The sequence below is a fragment of the Lichenostomus cassidix genome, chromosome 7, assembly GCF_008360975.1.
Source record: "Lichenostomus cassidix isolate B80296 chromosome 7, HeHo_3.0, whole genome shotgun sequence".
NCBI classification, from domain to species: domain Eukaryota; kingdom Metazoa; phylum Chordata; class Aves; order Passeriformes; family Meliphagidae; genus Lichenostomus; species Lichenostomus cassidix.
In genome coordinates this window covers 1,071,063-1,098,034 of record NC_139488.1, presented here as the reverse complement: position 1 = coordinate 1,098,034, position 26,972 = coordinate 1,071,063, and the positions used below count along the sequence as shown (strand labels likewise).

Genomic DNA, 26,972 nt, shown 5'->3' with positions numbered 1-26,972 from the left:
GACTGGTGCACAGATCAGACTTGAATGTGCATTTCTGCCCCCTTCTGTCACTCTCTGCTGATCCACTTGGTATTTCATACAGACTTTTCCCAGTGGCATCCAATGTCTGGCTGGCAAGGTGGCTTTAAAGAGCAGGAAAAGCACATTCCAATCCCAATCCAGCACAAATGCAGGGATATGGAATGTGCTGGGAGGGTTCACATTGCTGGTGCTGGGAGGGCACAGTGCTGTAGTTATCTTAGAGGTGCAGGTGGTCTGGGCATGTGTGGCTGTTAGCAGCGTGATATTTTAAAATAGTTAGCTCCCTGCTATTATTTTGCTGTCAAAAATGAGAAACAGGAATTGGGAGCAATTTTTCCTTTCAAGTTTAACACTGTCAGTTGAGTTTGTGTTGATTCAAGTGCTCTTCTTCAGTGACCTTCATCTCCCCATGCCTGTGAGATGTGAAAGATGCTGTTGACACAAGCAAAGGCTCAAGCTCCCTCAGCTCATATCCCAGACAGCACTTTAACATGGCATGTTTGATGCTGCATATTTCTGTCTTGCTGACAAAGTGGCAGTGAAAGTTATTGCATTCATCTGGGAAAGGGAATGGAGCAGAATGAAAGCCACAGCAAACAGTGCTACCTTTCCTTTCTTCCCTGTCCTTGGTCTCTAAAACCTTTGAATGCAGGAGGCAAAACAAGGGGGTCTGGGCACTTAAAACAGGGTTTAGAGATGCACCCCATGAAAAATTAATGCCTAAAATTAAATCATCAGGTGCATAACAAGAAAACAATCCCAGGTCTTTATTTGCAGGAGCAATTGCTTTTGCATTTGTACTAAGAAATCAGCTTGTACACACTAAAATGTCATTGCAGGACAGGACTAGAGGTAGTACTAACCCTCCCCACTTTCCTGAAGTGCATTACAGTGCCAGAGAAATCTGGAGGAAGAAGAAACCAGCCTGTGTTGCTTCACACACATATCAGGGCCACTGCAGCTCTCCTTAATACGTTTGCTGCCAAATCAGCATGAACTAAAGCAATGAGGTTTGAAAAGGCAGTACTAGGAAAAGTACAGAATAAAGTGCTAATTTTTTTTAATTGCAGATTTGGGTCTTTTTATCCTTTGATTAAAAGTGGATTTGCCTCCCAAAGTGTCCACTGTTAGCCATGCCATGTTGGATTGTGGTTTGGATCTACAGCCCCCTGCCTTGTGCACAGGCATCCAACAGACAACTGCTGTGCAGTAGTGCATTGTCATTTCTCTGTCACTGCAAGTGTGAGCTCATCTTCATGTCTTCTGCGGCCTTTTCCTCCATCCCTTTCTGTTTCTGAGGGCCTTGGTGTTGGGGGACACTGCCCCTTTGGCTATGCTTGTGCTCTCTGAAGAGCTCCCTGCCTGTGGGGCTGCTTGGGTTCATTTTGGGCTAAATGAGCCAAGGTGGCTAGGACAGTTCAGGATGGTAATGATTGCTGTTCCTCAGACTTGAGAGAAATCCAGGAGCATTTGTGTGAGCTAAACAGGTATAACAGGTCACTGAAGGCAGGCTGGAGACAGAGCTGGCAGCCAGGAGGGAAGTGTGTGGAAAGGCTGAGAGAATTGAGACTTTTCAGACAGGACAGAGAGGAGGTTTTGATTAGATGTTAGGAAGAAATTCTTCCCTGTGAGGGTGGTGAGGCCCTGACACAGGCTGCCCAGAGAAGCTGTGGCTGCCCCTGGATCTCTGGAAGTGTTCCAGGCCAGGTTGGAGAGGGCTTGAAGCAACCTGGGATAGTGGAAGGTGTCCCTGACCATGGCGGGGGGGGGGGGGGGTTGTAGGTAGATGATCCTCAAGATATCTTTCAACCCAAACCACTCTATGATTCTATGAAGAGACATGGAGTTGGTCCAGAAAAAGGGAGAACAAAGTCCTGTTCCTGCTGTACAAGAGTAGTGGGACATCTCCCTACCAGAGTGAGAATAATAAAGACCACATATCCAGTGCCCTCAGTTTTCAAAGTCAGGAATGGTTGTTTGGAGCTCATTCCTTCTCCACATCTTGTTCTCTTTGGACTGTAATCTGTGAAAGTGTTAGTTGTTACTGCTCCTCTGTTGTCACTCCACAGATGTTGCAAGTGAAGTACAAAGTTTCATGCCCTGATGAATATGTCGTATTGTTTTCTTCTTATGGTGTGAAATAAAGCTGTTAAATAAGAGCCAGCAAAGGGCCAGTTTCTCAGTTCTCACTCTCTCTAGAAGTCTTTTTAGCAGGACAAGCTGAGCATCACCTGCTCTGGAATGGTGAGGCGTAGGGAAAGACTTATGGAAAGAAAAGCAGGGTTACCACAACCAGGGGAAGGGCAGGGAAGAAGAAGGACATCCCCATTGTGGGCAATGCGTGGAAATGAAGTAAGAACACAGAAGCTGGGAGCCTCTGGCATAGCTTGGCCAGCTGGACAGTTTCAGAGCTCTGGGTGCTGCCATCTACTGTGGAAACTTGCTGAAATCTGAACGTGCATTTCTGTCTGTGTGCTGTCTGAAGAGCAGCTCTGCCGGCTGAAGTACTGGAATAATTTCCCAGGCCAGCTGGTAGGAAATCATGGTTATAAGTCTATCAGGGAATTACAGTTTAATCGCAGCCTGTAGCAGAAAGACTGCACTGGAGTTTAGTATTTTACATGAAAGGCTGCTATTGAAAAAATGTTACCCTGCACTTCAATAGATCTTTGCTGCCAACTGCAAGCAGTTTCAGCTCTGTTGAGCTGGCAGAGTTCATTGTTGACAGACTAAGAACTGGCATTAAAACGTGTGACAGTGCATTAAGGAAACACACTGGAGGGGATTTGAAAAGCAGCCCAGGAGATGCAGACAGAGGGGTGGGAGAGGAGGGCAGGCAGGAGAGCTGGATCCTGCTGGGGTCTGGGCTGACAGGGGAGAGAGCTGAAGGGACCATGCTTTTTCACCTTTGGAAAAATGTTTTATAAGCAGTGAGCAAACATTGATGGCATTCTTCTGCCAGCCAGTCAGCAAATAACTTAAGCAAAGGAAGGGGACAGAGCAGCTCATGTGGGTCTCACAAGACCTGTGAGAACTGGTAGCTCTTTTTGTTTGCCTAACAGCTAAAGTGATTACTTCTGCCACTCACCCTGAGAAAGCTCCCGGGGCTCCTGAGGACCCCCTCCCACTAAATAATGGCAATTACCATGGTCCCGAGCAGAAGTGGGGCAAGGGGAGCAGAGGAAGCTGCTTGAGATGAATAAGTAATTCCTGGTACATTACCTTTGCTCAGCCTTTAAATTCTTAGTTTCCATATTCATTTGGGAATGGAGCTCAAAACAAAAAAACAGGAAAGAAAAAAAACCCCAAGCGGTATTCTTTGTGTTGCTGAAAATTGGTCCTGAGCCTTGAGATGCTAAATAAAAAATCAGAAAGAAAAACCTACTTTGGAGGAGGAAGGTGAAAAGAATGTCTACATTTTTCCTAACATGTTGTACTTCAGTAAATACAGAATAAGTAAGGTCATGGAAGGTTCTTCTGCTGCTTTTCTCAGTGGCTGCAAAAGTGTGGGCTGTTTGTAACTACATCTCTGATATAAGTCCTTTTCATTCAATACCTCAGGCTTCAGGGTTTCTGAAGCAGTCTCTTTTAAAGTTTGTTCCCTGCCAGCTTTCCCAATCACTGCCCATTTGTGACCAGCCTCACTGGATTTTGTGCAATAGAGTGCCCATGGAAAGAGGTGAGCAGCTGCTTGAAATACAGGCGAGCAGGCATAGACAGCTCAGGGCCTGAACAAGGTTATTTTCTTACAGAAATTACTTCTCACCTAGTGAGGTGGCCTCACTGTACAAACTCTTACTGTTTCTGGAGTAAGTCTCTATACCAACTCTATCATCCATCTTCCATGAAAAATAACACCCAGAAATTGGTCTGGGCTGCAGAATTGTGTTTTCTGTCCAGCAGGGGATGGATTTTGTTCCGTGATTTCAACTGGTGTACTATCTAGGCTAGAAATGCAGTTGAATGTCTCCTCTTGGAGTCTCAGGAGTTGGGTGTGATCAGCCTCTTGATCCCAGTACCACTACAGAGAACTGGCATGAGAATGAAGGGTAAAGCTGAACCTGATTAATTACACTGTATTTGAATATATGCAGGATGTAAAGGTACATGATGCTTACTCTCAGCAGCTCTATGTCTTGCTCACTTTGCTCACTTTAATACAAAGGCTATAGAAGCTGAAAAGTTTTCATTGGTGACAGGTCAGGTTCTCAAGAAATTTTCTGTATAAGAGTAACCATTCCATATTTGATTTGTGTGTGTGTGTGTGTGTGTGTGTGTGTGTATGAAAAGAATTATTCAGTGAGTTGTTTGGATTGGCCACCCTTGCTCCAGATATTACTGTTAGAATCTGTTAATCAGCAAAGATACATGCAAGAAGTTTTCCCTTTCTGTGTTCTGTAGAAGATTGCCCAGCAACTAACAATATGCCTGCTAGATCTTTCAGTAGTTGAACAGAATAAAATGGAACCAGGATGTGAACAAATAAAATATCCTGGTACAAGCATTCATTAGTTGTAAAAATGGATAATAGAATAAAAATTTATTTCTTTCAGTAGAAGAATCTACTGGTTTCTCTGGTTCTGGTTTTGCTTTAACTTATTATTAGCATGAATGCCAGGTGTTCTTATTGTCCTCTTTGATTCTGTTACTACTATTTTAAAAAAGGTCTGAGTAAGCAGGAAACCTTGACCATTTACAAGATCCCTAGAGTTTTTTATCTGTTTGTCTAATCACATCTATTTCCAGTGTTGGAAGACTTAGTAGTTGGAAGCAAATGAATTTGAGTCAGGTGCAGCTCTCAGACAGAAAGTTTGGGGGCTGGATTGGGAATTGACACGAAAATCCTCTCAGTCTGCATCTGTGTCTCTTGGATTTGGGTGCTGATTGTGGTCATTTGTGTTACCTCTTCCAGATTCAAAAAGAGAACAGTATTTATCAAAATCACAGCCTGGAGCAATTCTCAGATTTCACTGTAAAGTTGTGGTTTACATTTATATTTTTTCCTCACTTTATCTCCTTTTGGCTAATTCTCACCACTTTGAAATGTGAAATATCACAATTTATGTCACTGATTATTAAAACTGAAACAAACAAAACAGCTCCAGCCTTTCAGTCATATATGTATGTATGGAGTGCATTCATCCAGATCACCTTAAGTTTTCTAAATTTCCTAGTTTACATGCAAACTTTTTATCTCTGAGGTGTCACATACGCACATGCTAAACACCAAATATTCCATTTTGGGAATGTGGACGTGCAGTTTCTATGTTGTAGCACTTGTCTCATGCTTCAGTTTGAGATCCAAAAGCCTTTGGGTCAAAATGTTCTTAATTAAGTCTGTTCATACCTTTGAAAATCCCATCCATCTTAGATCTGTATTATTATAGATGTGCTCTGGGTTTATTGATTTGGCTTCTATTGTGAAAGCAGCTGAAGAAACCAGCCCAAACTAGAAATGAGACTGAGTTCACATCTTCATCAAAACTTTCCCCACACTGAAGCGCTGTTTGGGATTAGAATCCCAGTTCATGCTCATTATAGAAATAGTTCTTTTCTACATTGTTCAGAGCTGACATTTGCCTGAACTTTTTCAAATTAAGATATGGGGATGTGTTTGAACTCATTGTTAGGACAGTTTTAAGGGCTTCATTCTGCTGCAGACAGATGTGATACAGTGAATTTCAGTGGGCTTAGCAGAGGGAAGACTGACTTAGCAGAGGGAAAAATTAATTTCCTACCAAATCTGATCTTTACCAGAACCTGACATTAGCAGCTGACTTGTGTGGTTTGTACCTTATAGCTTTGTGTTAAGATTTGTATTTACAGTATCATTATGCACAAACTCTTCCAGAGAGAAGTTTTGTTTTTCTTTCTCGCAATTAAAACAGTAGGAATTAATGATGGACTGGAGAGGCTTATTGTTTCTGCAGTAATGAAGTGGACTGCTTTTAGTGGCTAGGAAAAATAAGTTAATACAGCAATTATTTTGCTCTGAATTAAGTCCTATTGTAAAAGATAGAAGTATTAAAATTGTGTGAGACACATAAAAAATCACAACCCAGAACAGTAAATATAGTGCAACTGTGTGAGTCGTATAGCTTCAATTCTAATGCTCAGCTAATTACAAGAGAAAATATGATAATTTCTTTCAAAATTCATCTTTCTCTCCCCATTTTTATCCTTTTTTTTTTCAGCTAAGAATATTTAAATAAAAGTTACAGTCACTTCTGCTGGCTTTGCTGCACCACATCCCTCTGCCCAAAACAGCAAATTCTGCCTCTCCCTGCCTTTCATTTGCAGTTCTTCAGCTCTCACCATTCCCAGAGGAACTGAGGCAGGGATCAAGGATCAGCTGTGGGTTGCAGGAGAAAGCCCAGCAGTTCTGCCAGAAGCAGAGCTCTGGGTGCCCAGGGTTGGAGAGGAGAGAAGCTGGGGAAAGGGGCAGTGACTGCTCTGCTCATGTCATCAGGGAACAGCAGCTCGCTGAGAGTCTGGGTTTGTGTTTGAGAAACCCCATAAATGCTGGCAGCTCAGGCTGTTTGCATTTAATGCTTTGTCCCTTTAGTTTCTGAACAATATTCGTGCCTCTCTCTCCCAAAACCAGTGTCTCTTACTTTGTCACAGTGCCTTGGAAGCACAGGGACACAGAAAGGTGGAGAGTCAGCAGCTTCTGACTTACATGATCAGCCAAAAATTGAGATCCATTTTGCTGTTATCATGAGCCTAGTAGAGGGGTAATGTGTTACAATTTTTGTCCTTAATGATTTGTAGTTAATTTAAGAATATATGGAAAAGTCTTCCTTCCCTGCAGGCAGATCCTGACTTTCCTCTGCCTTGGATTCAGCGCAGAATTCATCATTCTCAGGTTTCCCTACAAGTCATACTAAAAGTCCTTTTGTAACTCTGTCCCTCCTGTATGTCATCATGCAGTTGGTATTCATGTGCTTCCCCTTTTCCATAGCTGTATTCTGACCCCAGAGGAGACAGCTGGGCTCTTGGCTGGGTTTCTGGGGGTGAAATCCCCCTATTCCCCAGCCACCTAATCCATTCAGCAGACTGAATCCCTTCTTCTTCTCCTGCTGAATGAAAGCTGGTTTTCACTCCCATGTGGTCCCTTGTTATTTCACAGAGCTCCAGGAATAATATTATTCATTCTCCTTTGCTGCTGTTAATTCTTACATAAGAAATGTGCAAACCAAATTCCTACTTAAAATACACGCTCTGGGATGTTTCCAAAACATTTGGTGCTTGCTAGGCCAGATGCTTATTGTGATGTACCTGTTTGCTCAACACATAGCAATACTCTGCTGTTTGGGTGTTGCAAATGTAAACACACACATTCGTATTGGTCTGGGATCCTGTTTTCCTTGCCAGATGAAGGCAGCCTGGCACAAAAATATAAATTATCAATTGACGCCATGAATACTGCAGTAGAATAGATTTAAAAGATGAACTAAACCTTTAGATTTTTCAGGAGGAAGTTTGAGAGTCAGATATTTGGAAAATGTCTTTCTCTAAGTCCTCTTGCACCTCCACCCTGTTGCCCACGATTGTGTTTTAAACCTGCATTCCCCAGGGTATTCTGAAATCTCCAGTTCCATGAGCTCTTCTGATTTCACTTAAAGCAAAATCAAAGAATGGGTGAGCATGCACACAGAGTTAAGGTATAACCTAATGTCTGGAAGCCCAAAAGGCAAATGAGAACAGAACCCAGTAAGTATTTCTAACTTCTTTTTGGTTTTGGTTTTTTTTTTTAAGAAAGAGACTTTGGCCCTGATTTTTCAGTGTTTAAGGTTGGCAGTTTTGTGTCTGTTATGTTGGCTGTAATCCCAGCTCATAGCAAGACATGAAGTGTAGCTGCATGCTAAGTGTAAAGGTGAACCTTCTGGAGTACTGAGGGACTTACTTCTGTGGCAGGCTGTCTTCTGGGGGATTACAGTATTGCTGCTCTTACAGGAAAGATCAGAAAGGTATCCCAGGCTTGCTGGCCTGGATGTGCCAGAGTGGTCCAGTGTGTGGCATGAAGGTGCTCCAGGATAGTCTCTCTTGAGCAGCAGCTCACACCTCAGCAGAGGCAGATGGCAGTGATCAGAGCTATGTGAAGCTTCCCATCCATAAAATAAGGCCCAAAGTGTATTTATGTAGTGCAGGTTTTTCCCCCTCAGGACAGGGAATGGTTACTTAAATGGTTACTTAAATCTCCTTTAAAAAATGGAAGGGAAGCTATTTTCCTCTAAAAGAAAAATATGTGTAAGGGCTTGAGTTTTCTTAGAACTTTCTGGACTCAGGCTGGTTTTTTATGGAAATTACCCTCATTGCAATCTCTGTGTCTCTCTTCAGTTTCCCTTGCAATAGCTTTTCAAAATGTTGGTTGAATTTATTCAGATTTGACAGGGGAGAAAAGGTCTCAATGATATTATCTTTGTATGAGTTTCATAAAAATAGGCATCTAGATAGATGAGACTGTGATTAGTACTCCCAGTAAAGGAAAAAAGGCACTGTAGGCTCAAGACATTATTAAACAGCTGAGAGTCCATGTGGGAGACTGCCAGAGAAAACCAGCCTTGGGGCTGTCTGGGAGAGTCTGCCTGCTCCTGTTTCCATTGCTTTTGCCACACAGATTGCCCAGCATGCCAGTGCTGAGAGCAGCAAAGTCAGATGAGCCTGTGCCTTTTGTCCCGGATGTATCTGCAGTAGGATTTAGAGCGGGATAGCAGTGCACCTGCAGAATTAGCACAACACATCAGGACCTTCAGAGAGCACTCAGTGTTGCAAAGGTATCTAAATCCCCCCAAATGTGCTGATCTCCAGCTCTCCACAGTACACAGGGGGCTTTTGGTTGCTTTTGGGAGAGGTACTTGAAGAGGAGTAAATTAGTCTATGACAAGCTTTAGGAAATGTTTCTGTGGCTGGGGATGTCATCACTGCTGCAAGGTAAGTTCTACAGGTCAGTGACCACTGCAGGTGAAAGGGGATGCAGGAATGTCCAGGGAAGCTGTGACCTGTCTGTGGGACTCCTCAGTGCCCCAAACAGGACCGACCAGCTGAGTGCAGATCCCGTGCCCTGGCTTGCTGCTGTGGTATTTCCAGGTAAGGAGACCTGGGCTGCCTCCACAGCTATGCAGGAGCCTAAAATATCTGTGCTGCATCCAAACCTGCGCCTTTGCTTTCTAGCCAGCTTGGGCTTTCCTCAGCTGCATGACCCAGCCTGCACTTCCAGCCTCCGAGATAGTGAGAGAAAACTTCTTTGGTTTTGCCTTAAACAAGATCAGAAGAGCTCATGGAGCTGGAGATTTCAGAATACCCTGGAGAATGCAGGTTTACAACACAACCATGGGCAACAGGGTGGAAGTGCAAGAAGACTTAGAGAAAGACACTTCCCAAACATCTGACTCTCAAACTTCCTCCTGAAAGATCTAAAGGTTTAGTCCATCTTTTAAATGTACTCTAATGTCTACTACAGTATTTATCATGTCAGTTGATAATTTCTATTTTGTGGGCTCACAGTGCCAGGCTACCTTCATCTGGCAAGGAAAACAGGATCCCAGACCAATATGAATGTGTGTGTTTACATTTGCAACACCCAAACAGCGGAGTCTTGCTATGTGTTGAGCAAACAGGTACATCACAATAAGCAGCTGGCCTAGCAAGCACCAAATCTTTCCCATTCCTCAGTACCATCTGTCCATAGGGGACCACAGCTATTGTGGGTTTGAGGCCAGGTGATCCTCAGCCCACCACGGGCAAAGCTGAGTGAGGCAACATCACAGAAATTCCCACATGAAGGAGTAATCTCTGGCCAGTTTTCCTGAAGGCAGGGTCTCTCTGTCCCTTTACCAGCACGTCTGTAGCTGCCCTTTAATGTCAGTCAGCAGTTCAAGCAAAGATGATCCAACATCCCATGGGGAGTGGTGTGCTGGTCTGCAGCTCCCCAGAGTAGGTGCAGGAAGCCCTAATTTTTGTCAGGATAAGTGTATGTAAATAAGGCTGCATTCTTTCTTCCAGCAGAACTTCATGAATTTGTGATCAATGAGGCCCCCTGGAGCTCTTTGGAAAAGCAGTTCTGTGAGCAGTAGAGCTGCTGAGAGCTGGTTGCCTATGATTTATGTCTCGTGATTAGGTTATCTGGAATTTAATATGTTCCTGCTCCTCAATAATGTCTCTCTCTTACGTGGAGTCTCTAGTGCCCAAGAAAGACTATGATCACAATAGCAGGAAAATATTACAGCCTTTCCCCTCTCCTTGCCTACCTGCTTTCAGGAGACTTACAGAACACAAAACTTTTGAGGCAAGTGTAGTGCCAAGTCAGGTTGAAAACACTGCTAAACTCTTAGAGACAGACAGAAAAATAAATATGTGTGTCACAACTGTGTAAGCCTGATTTCTTAGGGAAGCAAGCATGGCAATGAAGTGGCAAAAAAAAAAGTAAATGTCAATTCCAATGAAAACAGTAATGGTTATGTGTGAGCAGAGGCAGTACAGCTTCTGAGGATCTCTCAGTACCATTCATCCTGTCTGTGCTTGGCTAGGAATTTATCAGTGAATATTTCTGGAATCTGGGGTTGGAAGTGTAGTGTTTCCTGATGTGCCAGAAGGAGTTTTATTTTGTTGAGGTTTGGAGGGGTTGTGCAAGTTTTCTGGAGAGGCAGAGCCAGAATTACATATGGGTGTGTTACGATCTAGTCATAATAAGTTCATAGGAGTCCATGTGTGATCCCAGGCATGCTCAGCCACCTCAGTGCCTCTGGAAAAGCTCTTTCCATCACAGTCCATAACACCTGATGACTGGTGAGCAGCTTTTATTGGCCTGATTGTTTTATCCTGTCCTCAGAGACAACTTGATTCTCCCTGCCTTGCTCCTAAAGAACCCTCACTGTAAATACCTTCTTAAAGGTATTTCTGTAGGGGGGGGTCATCTTGTGCCTCTGCCTATGTTTTAATCAATGTGTTTCACTCAAGGTAGAGAAATATTTGGAGCCTGCTGCATGTTAATTTTAACTGAAGTGGTGAAAAACCCCAGCATGATTGGGTCCTTGGGGAAATGGTGAGTTTCTACAGCTGAGCCTTTGAAAGATCTCAGCAGTTTTAAAGAGAGAGGGAAGAACTGTGAATGAAGCAGCCAAGAGATGGAGGAACAGCTGAAAAATGCCAGCCAAGGAAGTGTGGGAGCTGTGCTCAGAGATTTCTCATGTTTGGATCTGATCCAAATGAACCAAAATCAGCATGAGACTTTTCTACTCACTGCAATGATTTTACTATTAGCAAAGCCTTTTAGGAATCTTCTCATTTCAATATGAAGAAGAAGACAGTTCCTGTATCAGTGTGGCAATTTGTCAAAACCAGTTTTGGCACATTGGCCATGCTAGAGCAATAGTCTGGAGCACGGAAATGCTGCTGCAGAATCGCAGGAGGAACAAGGACAGCTCCCTAGGCAGGGTGTTGGTGGCTGATGCCCAGAAGATCTTGGTCACAGGTTAGATGAAGAGGTTGACTGCTCTTAAAAGGCCTTTGGCTACTCCAGGCTGTGTTGTAGGTGAATTCCATAGCCAGGGCTAGCAGTTTGACAGTGTAAATCATAGAAAAAGTAATGGGGTCATAGCTGGGGAGAAAGCTCAACTATGAGTCTTCTCAAAGAAGATGGGGGATTTTAGAGGAGCCCAGAGCTGCTGGGTTTCCCCTGCTTCCCCAGTGAATTACTTTGCCAATGGTTAAAATCCATTTCAGCCTGCTGATTTGAAAGTTCCACCTAGGTGCTGTGCAGTGGTAGCAGCACTGACCCAAGGCTTGAACCTGTCTCAGTTGCAATTAATGGAAAAATTCCCTTTACATTCAGAAAATGAGGAATTGAGTCTTAAGACACTTGAAACGTTACTATCAGTGGAAATTCACCTGCCTTATTGCTCTGTGTTCCACTCAGGTCACATGTTTTAGCTCAGCAACTCTCAGAATTTCCAATGTATTCACCACCCACATGCCCAGATCTCAAGATGTCAAAGTCATGAGTACTTTTCTTTCTTTCCAAATAAGTCATGGCATCCCTGGCTCTGGAGACAACCTGACAAGAAAGTAGCTGTAACTGAAGTATTTGCTGTAGCTGGGAACTGTACAGAGATCAATTAAAACAGTCAGTTCGTGCTCACTGAGAGGTTTCTCAGATTTGGGAACTAAAACTTCCAGTGCTGGGATTCACCTCAAAATAAATGAATTTCAAAAGCTTGAGCCAAACCTCATTGAGATATTTCTGGAATCTAGAAAAAAAACAAAAAAGACATCGGTTTTGTTTTGAGGCCACAATGTAAGTTTCTTTTTAGATATTTACTACTTTAGAAGTAGTTTCTCCCCTGTGTAGGGTTGTGGTCCCTTGGTAGATCTGCAGAACCACTTTGCAGGAAGAGTGAGCCAATATATGGCACAAAATTCCACTGCAGTCAGTGCTCTGTAGTTATCTGAGTCCACACAACTGAAGGGTAGAATTACACTTTATTTTCTGGGAGTATCCTGTAGCACAGTAACGTGAGGGCTGGTTTGAATTGCCTTGGATGTGTTACCCCACATCTCCATGGAGCTGGTGTCTGGGCAGGGCTGAGGGGAGGTGACAGACCATGCACCCAGTGCTCAGCTGCCCTTGACTTTGCCATTGCAGAGTCTCTGGCTGTGGTTTGCATTCCCAGCACCGGGAGGTGGCCAAAGAGAGGTGGCAGGCTGTGTTTAATGATCCCACCTAGGCAGGAAGGAGGCTCAGTGTGAAGGCAGGGAGCTCGTGGGGCACAGTGGCAGCTTGACTCACACTCTGTGGGCTCTCACTGTCAACACAGCGATGCTCTGAACCATTAATAATAATGTGACGTTTTAGCTGGGGGGAAATAAGTGTCTCTTGAAACCACGTTTCTGCCTTCCACCCACCCCATTCCAGCACTCATCTGGATTTATTGAATAAGGTTAATGGATTATTTAGCAGGTTTCTCCAGCCATTATCAGAGACCACACTGTGTTTATGTGCCTGGCCTCTCCTGTTCTGTCAGTGTCATAAGCTACTCAATTAGAAAAGGAAAAAAAATAAAGTATTAAATAGGTAACTATGGTTACCTGTGATGTGGGTTTTTAAAAAGTGCTCAGAAACCTAGTGGCAACAGAGTTTGGAAGTTCAAAGCTTTAATTTATTCAAGAACTCTCTTGAATCAGAGTATCAAAAGCATTTAGAATAGATTCAGAACATTTTCTTTTGTGGAACAGTATTTCAGTCCTAAGGAGAAGCCGTTGTACAGACTGACTGCTTGCTCTGCCCATGTGAGAAGAAAATAGGAGAGGGAGAGATAAATATGCCCTTGTTCCACTTTCCTCCTGCAGAGCTGGTAGCCCTGGCACTGGAATAGCTTGTGAAAGTGGTGGTTTCTGGAAGTAGTGCTTCCATTGTCCTGTTGTTTCCCTAATTTTCCCTTAAATGGTGATTTTAAAAGTGGTTAAAATACAGAGCCCTGAAGCTGTGTGAGTTTCAGAAGTATCTTTTAAATAAAGATGCCTACCTCAGAAATTCAACCCCAGTCATGCTGTTTGCTCAGAAAAGAAAATAAAATCCTCAATGCTTAAATGAATGAGGATACAGGATAGTGCTAACAGATTTTAATTGGACTGGAAGTGCCCTATGAAACACATGTCTTGAGGTCAAAAATTTCACCTCTCAAGTGTTTCAGGGGGATCAGTGGAATTCTGTACATATTTGCCTTTTGTGAAGCAGGGAGCTGCTGTGGGCTCTTCCTGTGGGATTTTTGTCCGAACACACAAGGTAGTGCCACCACAGTGTTCCCTGTCTGCTCCATGGGCCTTGCACAAAAGAAGGGGAGAGTAATTTCAGCTGTCCAAAAACACTGTCTAAACCCAGCCAGCCACATACACAGGGTGCAGGAAAGACCTGTTTTATCACATATTTTGTTATCATAACATGCAACTACGTAAGATGAATACTGGAAAACCTTGCATCCAATGCGTGACATGTCAGTTTATCAGCACAATCCCAGCAGAAAATTATCTACTACTGGGTCAGTACTCATCTCCCAAGAAAACTGTCCGAAAAAGAGTTTGAAATTAAGTGAAGACATTGAACTCAGCCCTCTGTTAGATGTTTGCTGGATCCCACCAGCACACCGGTGGTTTTGCTTTGCCATAAGTCTATTTTCTAGTAGGCCAGCAGAGAAACTCTGAAGGCTCTAAAGCTTCCCCCAATCCCTCCTGTTTAGCCGACTTGAAACAGCATGTAATTAGTTAAGGGTGCATAAAGCTGGGGATAATGCAGTCCAGTCAGGTGCAGGGCATGGCCATGAGAGGTCAGGGTGTGGTATGGCATGGCATGGCATGGCATGGCATGGCATGGCATGGCATGGCATGGCATGCTTTGGAGTGCTGGAGGATTTCCAGTGTGTTTGCACTGGGGCTGTGCTCGTGGTGAACCTGAGGGAAGGCTGTGCTTGTATCTGTTAATCTGGAGGTTCCTTATTAATAGGCTGCACACTTCATTGATTTTTAATTAATTTCTGAAGAGACACAGAGGATAAGTGCTGCAGCCCACAGACATCTCTGTACTTATTGCAGTCCACATCTCTATTGATTGCCTGCCTAAGGAGCAGAAGTAATCCATTTTAAATACACTTTCTTGGAGAGAGTGAATGCACTGCACAATACACTCTCCTGACTGTAATTGCATTGGCAAGAGGTCAGTGGCTGGGTGGGGGAGAAGTAGCCCATTGTTCAAGTTTGCTGCTGTGGGCTTCCTTCCAGGAAAGCCAAGTGATCTCCCTGATGGGCAGTTTGGAGCTGCAGGATCAGGAAAGCACTGGTCACAGCTCCCCCATTACAGTTGCATTGGGAACCCCTTTATAGGCTGCTTTTAGCCTTCCTGCCTCTTCAGAGGAAGGAGCTGGAGCTGGTCTAACTGCAGCAATTAATGTAAGGGAGAAGAATAGCATTCAGAAAGCCCATTCAAATTGATACCTCTCGTTGGTTGCCACTTTGAAAATCATCAAACACTTTCCAGGACTATGTGATCCACTGGGAGCTGAAACCTGAAGTCTCTGAGCACTCCCCAAATCAGAGGACAGGTATGTTCCTTCTGCTGGCATGCACAGCACAGATTACTACAATTTGCTTTTGAGACAGCAGTTTGAAACAGCCTTTGTCATAAGGACTGTGATCCTGCCAGCCTCTTAACTGTACTTACTTTTCAGTGAGTGTTATTGCCCAGCAAGGAGAGTTTTGCAGTAAAAAGTTTGTTATTTAGGCAGTTAGTTCTTATTTAAAGGCCTCTTTCCCAGAAAAAGGTGCTGTTGGTGCAGTTGCAGCCAGAACTGCACAAAGTGCACTGGTGATACAATTATTTTAAGCACAGCTACAGGCTGCAATTTCTCTCCTCTCTTTGGGCTGCAGCTCCCTGAGCTGAGCTGTGGTTTCCTTCAGAGCTAATGGGAGGACATCCCTGTCCTTTGGAGCTCTTTGGGAATAGGGAGAGTAATGTGGTCTGTCCACACAGCCCTGGGGGCTGGGACACCTGGCCCAGCTGAGGGGGAACACAGCCAGGATGGCCCAGTTTGCCCACTGAAGCTGGCATAGGAGAGCACCTTGCACCCAGCTGTCTTGAAAAAAGCACTTGAGTTAATGGAAAATGGAGATCAGGTACAGCTCCACAGCTCCCTCACACGGGCATCTCATGCTTAGGAATGAACTTTGCAGCAGGTGCACAGATGTGGCTGTAGGTGGGACAAGAACTCGGAGCCACATCCAGTATGGCCTGTATTGAAATAAATACCTGGTCTGCACCTCACTGCTTATGCTACTTAATGTATTTATGGAACATCTTTCATCAGAAGAGCTTGAGGTGCTTCACAGACGCTTTATATTCAGCACCACCTAATGCAGAAAGCTGGATAATTTGAGGGAGCCTGGGAGAAAACTCATACTCTCCACAGGAGTTCAGACAAAGTTTGATGATGCAGTGGAACAAACTCCCCTTCTGGTGCTGCCTAAGGAGCTTCAGCACCTACCCATGATGGAGAGCTTCGTTTTAAGGGCCCCAAAAGCTCAGAATTGAGAACCAGTCAATTCAGCAATGACCCACTTATCTGTGCTGTGAAGGGGTGAGATGACATTCCTCAGATGTTAATTTAGGATTGGAGTGGTCTGGGCCCATCAAAGTATCTGCTCAGTCCAGTCAATTAAGTATTGAAATGTCATAAGCTTATAAAATTGCTTCTCCTCTCATTTCTTTCTACTGTTTCTCCCTTTATGAATCACCTGTCATTTTGGACCAGACTGCATTTTTCCTGTAATTCTCATTGAATCAGCCTCATAGTCTCTTCCCTTCATTATTCCTTCTTGAGTTTGTTTTGACCTGTTGTGCTTTTGCATCATCTTTATTTTGTGTCCTTGGATGCAGTTTACCAGTGGAGTGAATCAGTCTTTTGGACTATTTCTAGAACAAATAAACTGCACCTGCCTCGTGAGGCAGAGCAAATGCCTGGTGCTGACTTCTTTTTATCCAGACTTATTATTCTGATGTGCAACTGGCACTTCTTTATTGCCACAGGTATTGCATTTCCTCCTGTGGTTGGTATGAAGCCAACTCATCCCAATTTTGGGCTTCAGCTGGGCCAGCCCACATGTGAGCAGACAGAATTTGTACTTCTGGGTGAGCCACAAGTGGAGAGATGTAGACTGACCTGTGTGCAAAACATCACTGCTCTTTCCACAGCAGAACTAGCCTAAATTACCTGTGCGGGAGTTGGATTTACACTGGTTGTCTTTCTCTAGGGGTAATAATCCAGCTGCAGTGGGATCCTACCTCTTGAGTCAAGTACAGATAGTCTTGGTCCTGCTTCTGCCTAGTCTGAGCAGTTTAGTCCAAAAGCATTTAGCAAAGTCCCAGCAGGGCTATGAGGAAAGGGCTGGATCAGCAGAGTCCCCTCCACTCGTGTCACACCTGCTCAGAGGGCTGGTCTGCCAAAGTTTTTGTAAAATGGTCCTGCTCAGGTGGACAGGACCAAAGCAACTGTAGGAAATCCAGATAGTTATATCAGCTTGGTACCCTGAGTGCATCTGAAGATGGTCAGCTTGAGATAAAAGCACTTTTACCCCAAGATACAACTTGCTGCACATTAATAGCAGATTGCTACAAACTTAAACTGAAGAGAAGGGAAACCTTGAGAGAGCTTGTCAAGTGAGCAGGAGATGGGAAGAAATACATATCACATAAGCTTTTCTTGTCTGCCCTTTACCAAAGAGAAAGAGAGGTTAACTTACCCCCTGTAAATAAATTGAACTAAATGCTTGTGGTTACAGCACAGCACAGGATGCAGGACAGGGCCTCCTTTGCCAGCCGCACCAGGGCTGGCAGAGCTCCAGACATTTCCAGAAGTCCCTGGCAGATGACCTGGCGGAGGAGGTGTCCTTAGCAGGAGGTGTGAGTCCCCAGCTCGGCTGGTGGCATCCCTGTGCCTCGCCTTGGCTGTGAGGGTGACCTCCAGTGCCATCTCCCAAGGCAACCCACACAAGCCATCCCACCTCTGCAGCTGAGGCAGTGCATTTCAGAGTAGTGTCAGTCTTCCTCTCCTGCAGCTCTCTCTGGAGGAACAGCTACCTGGATGAGTCTTGTTGCTCCTGACAACAAAGGGCACAGTGTTTTCCTTGAAAGTGTATTTAGCCCCAGGAAAAATTACACCTTTTCCATGGGGTATGCAGGGGAAAAGATGATCATTTGAGGCTTTCTGCAGTGATTCACATTATTAAGCATGCCTCGAGTTATTAGGATGGTAAGAGAGCAGTCTCCAAGGCTGCAGATTAATGTCCATGAGACTTGAGTTGGACTTGAAATTTCCTTCCCTCATGTACCTGAAGAATGAATTTGATGAAACTGCCATGTGTGCTGGCTCTGGTGGGTGGAAGTTATTGTTGAAGAAAGACAGGCTGCTGTTAATTTCTGGATGAGATAAGATCAACACGTCCTTAATTTAGGGAAACAATTATATTTAGTGTAGAAAACAACCGAAAGTCACACTGAAAAAATAAGCATTTATAGGGGGTTTGTCTGTGGTGTTGCTGAAGTTCTTGGAGCAGGTGAAGGTCTTTATCCTTATATTTTAAATTTGAATTGTTCTTGCAAAATGATGTCTTGCATCATGCAAGACAGAAGACATATGTTAAATTGTAGTTAATGATTCAACACACTTCAGTTCATCTTTAGAAATTATCCCAAAAATGACTTACATACCTGCCTGAATTCTGTCCTGAGTAATGACTACCTTTTTTCTGGAGATAAAATCCAGGCACCTGAGGGAAAGAGCTTTCAGGCAAGACTCATGCAGTTCAAAGAGTTGTGCATTCCCTGCATGACAGCTGCCACCTTAGAAACTAATCCAGAAGCATTGTCAGCAGAGAGATGGGACTCTGAAAATCCTGAAAACTGAAGGAAATCAAATTACAGCATCTGAAATAGCCTGTGCTTGTACCTTTTACACTCTGATCTGTACAAATGGAGGCTGTGCTCAAAAGTTGCCCCCAGAAACTGGAGCAGCAGCAGCAGAAAGTAATACTGGTAATAACAAAGTAAGAAAACAGTAAATTATTCTTCAAGGCAGAAGATCTCAGGGGTCAAACTCATGATTTGCCAGGAAAAAAACTCATTTTCCTTTTTAAAAAAATCCTTTTATTCTCCTATTTCCACCACCAGCCCAGCTTTGGTGACACTTCCGCAGCACTGGGGGTCCTAATTCTTTATGAATCTAATTTGATATTTTCTACACTGAAGTTCAGCACTTGCAAAGATCAGGAAGCTGTCCCAGATCATTGTCTTCTCCCATGGGTTTTTTGACACAGTCCCTTTTCCACTGTCCCATTTCAGTTTGTTACCAGGGCATTATCTCAATTTCAGGTCTGATATTTTTCTTGTAAAAAGAGCAAATCTGACTGTACCTGAAGTGACCATTCCAAAGCTGTCACAGTGCCAGAGAATTTATAAACACTTGTTAATAAAACTGAAAAAGATCTTTTCTTTCATAGCCCTTTATGAATAACTTTTAGTCTATTCAACTCATAAAATGTCCTCCTCCCCCCTCATGGGCTTTTTGGGTGGGGATGTCACCAGCTGTGTCTTTTTTATCATATTTCTGTATCGTGTTAAAAGATTAGAGATTCACATAGAGCTTTTTTTCCCTGCCAGTTTCAAAAGTGTCTTCAGATGGTGGTTCTCTGCATAATATATGTTTAGACAGTTTTGCTGCAGTGAATAGTGGAGGATTCCCTTTTTTATGTTCTTTTCCTTCCACTTGGATTGTCTCATTTATTGAAAATATATACATATATACCTTTTCATTTATACTTCTGCCATCCACATTTAAAGCTTGTTGATAGGGTATCAGGAAAATTGAACATGTTTACACTGGGTATTGCCAAGAGGATTTACATTTCTGCAGACCATGGGCTCTGCAGAGGATTGTGTAGCTGCCAACCAGCCCTACATGGGCTGATTTTAGCTTTGCAGACAACACAGGTGGAAGAAAGCCCTGAGAAGGTTGTTTGACAGAGGTGAAGCAAACTCTAGGTGCAATGATACACAGTTATTTCTGCCCTCTTTCTGGGTAGAAAAGAAAGCCAGGTGTGGTACTGCAAAATATCCTTTCATTGAAGGAGTTACACAGCTGTGTTTCCACGATGCTTTTTGATCTTACTTTACGTTCTACTAAGCATTTTAAACCTGTAGGTTATCACCCAGGATGTTTCACTGTTTATTTCCGAGCTCACTTACTGTGCTATTACTATCATCATTTTGTGTGCTCCTGGTCTTATCATCCTCCTCACACCCAAGCAACACATACCACATTTGTATTGCTCCTCACTGCCTCCGCTTTTCTTCCGTTATGGGTAGAAATAACTGTGTATCATTGCACCTAGAGTTTGCTTTCACCTCCAATAAACAATTCTTCTCAGGCCCACCAGCGCCTTCCATGTAGGGTTGGTTAAGACAATCCTCTGCAGACCATGGGCTCTGCAGAGGATTGTGTAGCTGCCAACCAGCCCTACATGGGCTGATTTTAGCTTTGCAGACAACACAGGTGGAAGAAAGCCCTGAGAAGGTTGTTTGACAGAGGTGAAGCAAACTCTAGGTGCAATGATACACAGTTATTTCTACCCTCTTTCTGGGTAGAAAAGAAAGCCAGGTGTGGTACTGGTGAGGAGCAATACAAAATGTGGGTGATTACACATCTTTCTGGTTCTTGAGAGTGTGAGGTTGGGATGAATAAGATAGAATTTTACTAAAATGATAATAAATAATAGCACGAAATTGGAATAAATGGAAGTGAATCGAATAAACAGTGAAACATCCTGAATTGTTAGCCTACAGGTTTAAAAAATGCTTGAAATTAGAGACAGTAAAATAAGATCAAAAAGCATCATTAAGAATTTGCTTGTGTAACTCCTTCAATGAAGGATATTTTTGCACACCTTACCATCAATTCCTGCTAGAATTAGCTAGAAACAGCAGGTCAAAGCCTTGGTACAGGTCATCTATTTTGATTTTGACAAGACAAATTCTATATTTTCATTTCGGCCAAAAGAAACCTGCAGTATTTTCATATTGTTTCAGTGCTGATAGGTACAAGTTAATCTATTAAAAATCATTATTTTATTTGGGCCTGATATAGTCTGATGCCAGCAGAATTCTCTCATCAGCTGGTGTCATAGCATGATTCTTGTGTGACTCACAATTGTTTAGCCCAAGAGATTTATTTGTCTTTTTTTTCTAGGGTTTTAATTTGATGTCAAAAAGAATTTTTCTTTAAGACTTACACTTCTGATAGTCAAAAGCCAAAAGTATTGATTTGAAATTAGCAGGAGGGTGTGTTTGCTTCTAAAGAGTAACTCCAGTTGCTTTATGCCAAACAGTCCCTGTGTCCTCTTCCAAACCCCCTTCATGCTGACTGCACAAAATAGTGCTTATGCCAAACATTCTCCCACGTATTTTCAAAGCTTTTACTGGTGTTTGCACTGAAATTTTTCCCCTAAAACCAGTTTAGGGCTCTATTTAATGCTTTTTGTATAGACATCCACTTTCACAGAATCGTAGAGGTGGAAGACACCTTCAAGCTCACCCAGTCCCACCCCCTGCCATGGGCAGGAAAACTTTCCACTATCCCAGGCTGCTCCAAGCCCTGTCCCACCTGGCCTGGAGCACTTCCAGGGATCCAGGGGCAGCCACAGCTTCTCTGGGCAGCCTGTGCCAGGGCTGGGTGCAGAGACCATGGGTGGCAGCTGAATGGGGACAGACACCTGGGAGCTCCTTAGGCTGTGAAGGGATAATAAAATCTGGCCCATGGCACTGAGTAATCTGGTTATTTTAATCACTACATGTGACTCTCTGAATTATCATCTGTATTATGGGATAATATGATCTCTTTGGTATTCAGCAATGACTTTTAAAAAATTATCATATATATTATACAGAGCTAATACATTAAGAGATACCTAAAGGCAATTATCAAGTGTGTGATTTCATCTGTAAGTTCTAATAATGGTGGTTAAGGTTATAAATGCCTTTTAATGAAATTGTAGGCTTGTAACCCTGCCCAACTATCCTTTGTGTGTCATATAATTAATAAGACCAAGCTTTGGTGTTGATCTGGGTGTCACAAAGCATTGTGTAAGTTTTCATGCTGATGGTAGATGGTTAGTCTTCCATCAGAATAAGAATAAGGTTAAGGCCAGGCAGCTTCAGTATATGTTACCTTATCTTTAAAGACAGCTGGATGGGCTTGTTAACAGAAGTACTTCTAACAGAATATATATGCTCATAAAAAAAGGGGCCATTGATCTAATGTCTTATTATAATACTACAGGCAATATTTTAAGGGAGTGAAAAGGTAAGGGAGTTGCAGCACTTGGAATAAAGAATTGTTTTCACTCTAACCCACTGAGGGTAGTGAAAATTTGTGACCAACTTAAAAACCATTTGAAGATGGACAAGAATCTTAATCTTGAATTGAAGGCACTTGCTGGGAATGTAACAGAGCTGGAATTGTTTTCCAGTGTGGTCTAATTTCGGTGCGGCCTTGGCTAAATTGATTATTTTTTATGGTCATCAGATTTCCTGTCTGAAGAACATGAGCCATAATATTTCTTTTCTTTGTCTCACATTTCCAGATTTTAAGCTTTCTGAAGCAAAGGAGTTATCTATGTGTTATTTGGTTGGGTTTTTTGCCTTTGGTGATTGAATCTTATAGAATCATTCATACTGGAGTAATTCAAGGTCATCTAATCCTGCCTCTTGCTCAGAGCAAGGGCAATGTTGAACTTCTTCCCTCTAGGCCATTTTCTCATCATAAGTACTCATAATTGAACCAGACATTTTATATGTCACCAGTGAAAGTTAGTTCTCAAAAAACACGTAAGACTAATTAGTATGATTGTATTGTTCTTATTCCTTCAGGGAATGATGTACCTGGAAGAGAGGAGACTTGTCCACCGGGACTTGGCAGCCCGTAATGTCCTGGTGAAATCTCCAAACCATGTGAAAATCACTGACTTTGGCTTGGCCAGACTTTTGGAAGGGGATGAAAAGGAGTATAATGCTGATGGAGGGAAGGTGAGTATTGAACACGTCTGGAGGTAAACCTGCTCTCCTGAAGTGACTCCTCAGGCCAGTGTGCCCCTGTGGGGCTGTTAGCTGTGTGAGAGAGTCTGTCAGTGACTGAGCAAAGCCCCACCTGGCACAAGAACTGTGTTAAGAAAACACACATAAAAGCTGCTCATTTTTTGCACAGTGAGCTTCCCCAGGTGCTGAAATATAATTACACGAGCAGTTTTCACACTCAGAATTAGGTTTTCTTCATGTGCTCCAGTTTATTTCTTGTTTTGAAGACTTGAGTACAACGAGTGATGGATGTTCTGGGGCATTCCTTCCCAGCCCCTTTCTCTGACCAGAATGCACCTCAATAACTTGCAGTCCCATTTTCCTAGACAAATAATTTTCTGTGAAACAAAAGGGAAGGCCACAAAACATGAGAGTTTACCTTTTCTATCACACTGGAAGAGCCTGTGTATATTATGTCTTGCATCCACCTCTCTAATACTGTGCTCAATGCCCAGCCACTAAATGCCAGCTTGAGGATAATTTTGAAACCAGACATTTTTGTCTGGTTGCTATTACTTTCCAGCAAACCACACCATGGCCATGTAGTGCCTTACCTCATTTCTGCTACTTTCAGATTACTGCATGATAAAATTCAGAAGGCAGTAAGTATGTACTGCTGCTGGCTGCTCCCTAAACGTCTTGAAATTCCACATTTCAATCTGTCACGGAGTCCCAAAGGATTCTGCTTCTCCTGTCATTCCTTTTGCTGGATGTTCAGTTTGCTTTCTGCCTCCTTCCTGTCTGTGTTTTTTTGTGCTCACTTATGCCCTTGTCTGGGACAAACAGCTGTTGCCAGTGTGTGCTGTTCTCCAGGCTGAGCTGCTGTGTGTGTGGCTGCTGCCCTTGGATCACCTGGGCAGGCCAGTCAGGGAGGTGAAGAGCTTGAGAGGAGCCACCATTTCCCCATGGAAAGATACTTCCCGGCAGGAAAGGTGGAGTTTTGGCAGTTTTCCCTGGTTGCTTCATTTCTGTAATCCTCTTTTCTGTAACCCCTCAGCCTCTTCCCTCCATCAGCCAATGAATGATAGAAAATGAGTTGATCCTTGCAAACCAGCTGTTTCCTGGCAGCTGTGTCTTGGACTTGTCATCCTGCTGAGAGCTCTGGAGCAGGGTTTACATCAGATGTATCACTTCCCAGGTCCAGAGAAGCATCCTGTGAAATCCAAAGGACATTGGCAGCTTCAGTTTGAATTGAGTGCATGCTAAGGGAGGTTCAGACTGGACAATCAGGTGGTTGTCAACAGAGGTGGTGCAGCTTCCACCCTTGAAGGTTTTCAAGCCCAGACTGTATAAATCCCTGAGTAACTTGGTCTGATCTCGTAGCTGAACCTGGTGTGAGCCTGGGATGGGACTAGAGGCTTTCCAAATCACTTCCAACCTGAGTTATCCTAGTAAACAAGGCAGCTTTGTTCCTTCAGCAACTGTTCACATCTGGAATGCCCCAGCCATATACAGTGGGAATGAAACCAATGCACTTCTGCAGAGTTTAGTGTGGGAGGATGAAATGTCTTTGCAAGAGTTAAGGCAGCCTTTTTACAAGGTGCTATTTTTGCCATAACTCTATAGGTGATGCTCATTAGTGAACTTCATGGAAGGTAGTTTTATAAGGGTTTGAGTGAAGACACATCCTCTGCTTTTACACCCACCATCTGTTCAGATTTTGCCTGCAGTTATGCATCCCTTTGGTTTATTCCAGTACCTCTTCCATAGTTCCAAATTAGAGGCGACCCATGCAAGATAAAAATCTTATAAGTGTTTGTCCACTAGAAATTAATGGACTGCAAGGCTGTGCCTGATGGGCCCAGCTCAGGAATGGGAAACACCACAAATTCCATTTTAACACAAACTCAGGGGGATGAGCACCTCCCTGCCTTCACACCCCTCTCTGCCAAAAGAGATGAGCTCCAAGGGTGATTCACTGACACAGGGGAACGTGGGGCTGCTGACTTCATTTGGGGAGCAACTTTTCTCACTGCAGTGCTGATACAGAGAAGTGGGGTGGCTAAGTTCCTAGCAAATATTAGGAGTTGACAATAAAGCACTGCAAATTGTCCCCATTGCCTGTTTACCCTGCTGCTGCTGATGATGGGGACACTGCATTGTTACCTGGCCTCATTAGAGAGCAGTTGAGATAGCACTGTTGCTATCTCAGATTGCAGAGATTGCAAACTCTTGAGGGAAAAAAGCTTCTGCATTCCTCCTTCTCTGCCACACTTCAGGTTTAGCCAAAATCTTTGCATTGGTCACGTCTTTACACAGGTTTGATAAAATCAGGAGTTGTTCCACTGCTTCTGATACTTCTGATTTTCTCTGTCGGTAAATATCAGAAGTTCTGCAGGTAACTGGTTCATCTTTCTCACCTCCAGGTTTCATGAGGCACAGCCCCATTCCAGAGGGCAGTAACATCCATTTTCACTGCTGGGTAGTGCTGCTTCTTTTCAAGCTTGCGGTTGAACAAGGAGGCAGGGAAAAAGTTGATGTCTTCATGCAGGATCTGTCTGTATTGTTTTAATAATGTATTTCTGAGGTTACATTTCTCTTGTCTTTCCCTAGATGCCAATTAAGTGGATGGCTCTGGAGTGCATACACTACAGAAAATTCACCCATCAGAGTGATGTGTGGAGCTATGGTAAATCTTCACGTGATTAGTTTAAAAAGTGGTGTCTTTTAAAGCATTCAACCAAGTTGTGTTAGTATAGTAAAGATACCCTCTTTTCCCAAAGGTGTGAATTCCAGGGGTGTTTGCTCTTCGGGTTTTTTTCTTTAAATGTGTAACTCTAAGCAGCAATTGTTACTGTCTCCTGTGTTACTTCCCTGCTCACTGAAATATATTATCATGATGTTCCCTGCTGGGGCGAGTGCCGCCAGGTCTGGTCTGATAGCAGTTTGGCTGATTATTATGACAGAAGAAGACCTCTTTCAGCTTAGCCACAGATTCATAAAAATACAGCTGTAGGTCATAATTTTCAGCAGTCTTTGAAAAGCTCAACTCTAAAAGCCATGAATGTCAAAAAACATTTTCAGGCTTATGGGACTTTCTCTACCTAGAGTCAGATAAAAGGGAATTTGTCATAATACAGAGCAAATACGGCAAGAGAAAGAAAAGGAAGAGACAGGCTCTCCAAACTAACTAGAACAAGCATCTATTTAATTTCACAGATAACTTGGGAATTGGTGAGCTACACACACAGAGAAAAAGTCATATTTGAGAGATGAGATGTTCGTTCAGTGTTGCTAATGGTTATTCAGACGAGTTGTTTGCTACATCTGCTGAGGTCTCTGCCTGTTAATCTGGTATCACTATTACTAATAAAATCATGTACACCTTTGTAAATGGACATTTTCAGCAGTATCTGGGGCTGTGGAGTCCTATTTGCATTTCCTGTTGCCATATAATTTTGAACCAGAAGGGTGTACAGCTCTATTCATTACTCACTTTTACCTGTGGGTAGCAGCAAAAGACATCGTTTGCTGTGGCTGGCTAACTGCCCTCTTCCAGTCAGCTGAGAAAAGCCTGGGAGAGTTCAACTGATCTTGTAAAGCTGCTCTTTCTTTTCAAATTCTCTATAGCCTGGATCACTCAGGAAAAAATATGCCTTCATTTATGAAATTCATTTTAAATGCAGGAAGCCCAGAACACCTATAATCAGAAAGGAAAATAGCATAAACAATTGACAAGTTATAGTTACTTAATATGAACAAGGAGATGAATGAGGGTGAACTAAATGTGGTTTATTCATGTGGTAATTTTGCTCATCACTTTTCACATTAGCTTGGCAGTGGTCAAAATATGATACTGATCTAAGAGGTGTGCTTAAAATGACCTTTGCAATACAAATAAAAGTTAAAGAAAATGGTGTGAGAGCAGCATTTTCAATATTTAAGATTCTATTTGGGAACAAATTCTTTTACCTATGATATATTTTCTTTATTTTGAGCTCTGAAGCCAAAACAAATCCTATGTCTTTTCAAATAGTGAATCTTGGGTTTGTAGCACAGCACTGTCATAAACTCAAATCCATAAGCTGATTTAAGGGAAAAAAATAATAGCAGTGGCTGTGAATGACTTACAAGGCAAAGCCAACAACATAATGTTACTCAGTGCTGTACCTCTGTGTGAAATTGATGCTCTAACTTAGGGAACATCTGTGCTTTTTCCCCATAATATAATAGAGCACATCAGCCATTCATTTCCCTTTTTGATAAAAGAGCCTGATGCATTCTTTTGTTATTGCACCCATTTACTTTACCACCCTTCATTTGTCTCAGACCTTTCTTATGT

General features: G+C 43.0%; 1 protein-coding gene across 4 annotated transcripts in view; it reads left to right on the top strand.

Moving 5' to 3' along the window:
* The window catches only part of ERBB4 (erb-b2 receptor tyrosine kinase 4), a 552,538-nt gene that overhangs the window by 495,881 nt on the left and 29,685 nt on the right, over positions 1–26,972 (top strand). For all 4 annotated transcript variants that reach the window (XM_085065694.1, XM_085065696.1, XM_085065698.1 and 1 more), the window contains exons 21-22: positions 22,487–22,642; positions 25,244–25,319. In XM_085065694.1, coding sequence (XP_084921820.1) covers positions 22,487–22,642; positions 25,244–25,319 — 232 coding nt within the window. The remainder of the gene's footprint in view (positions 1–22,486; positions 22,643–25,243; positions 25,320–26,972) is intronic.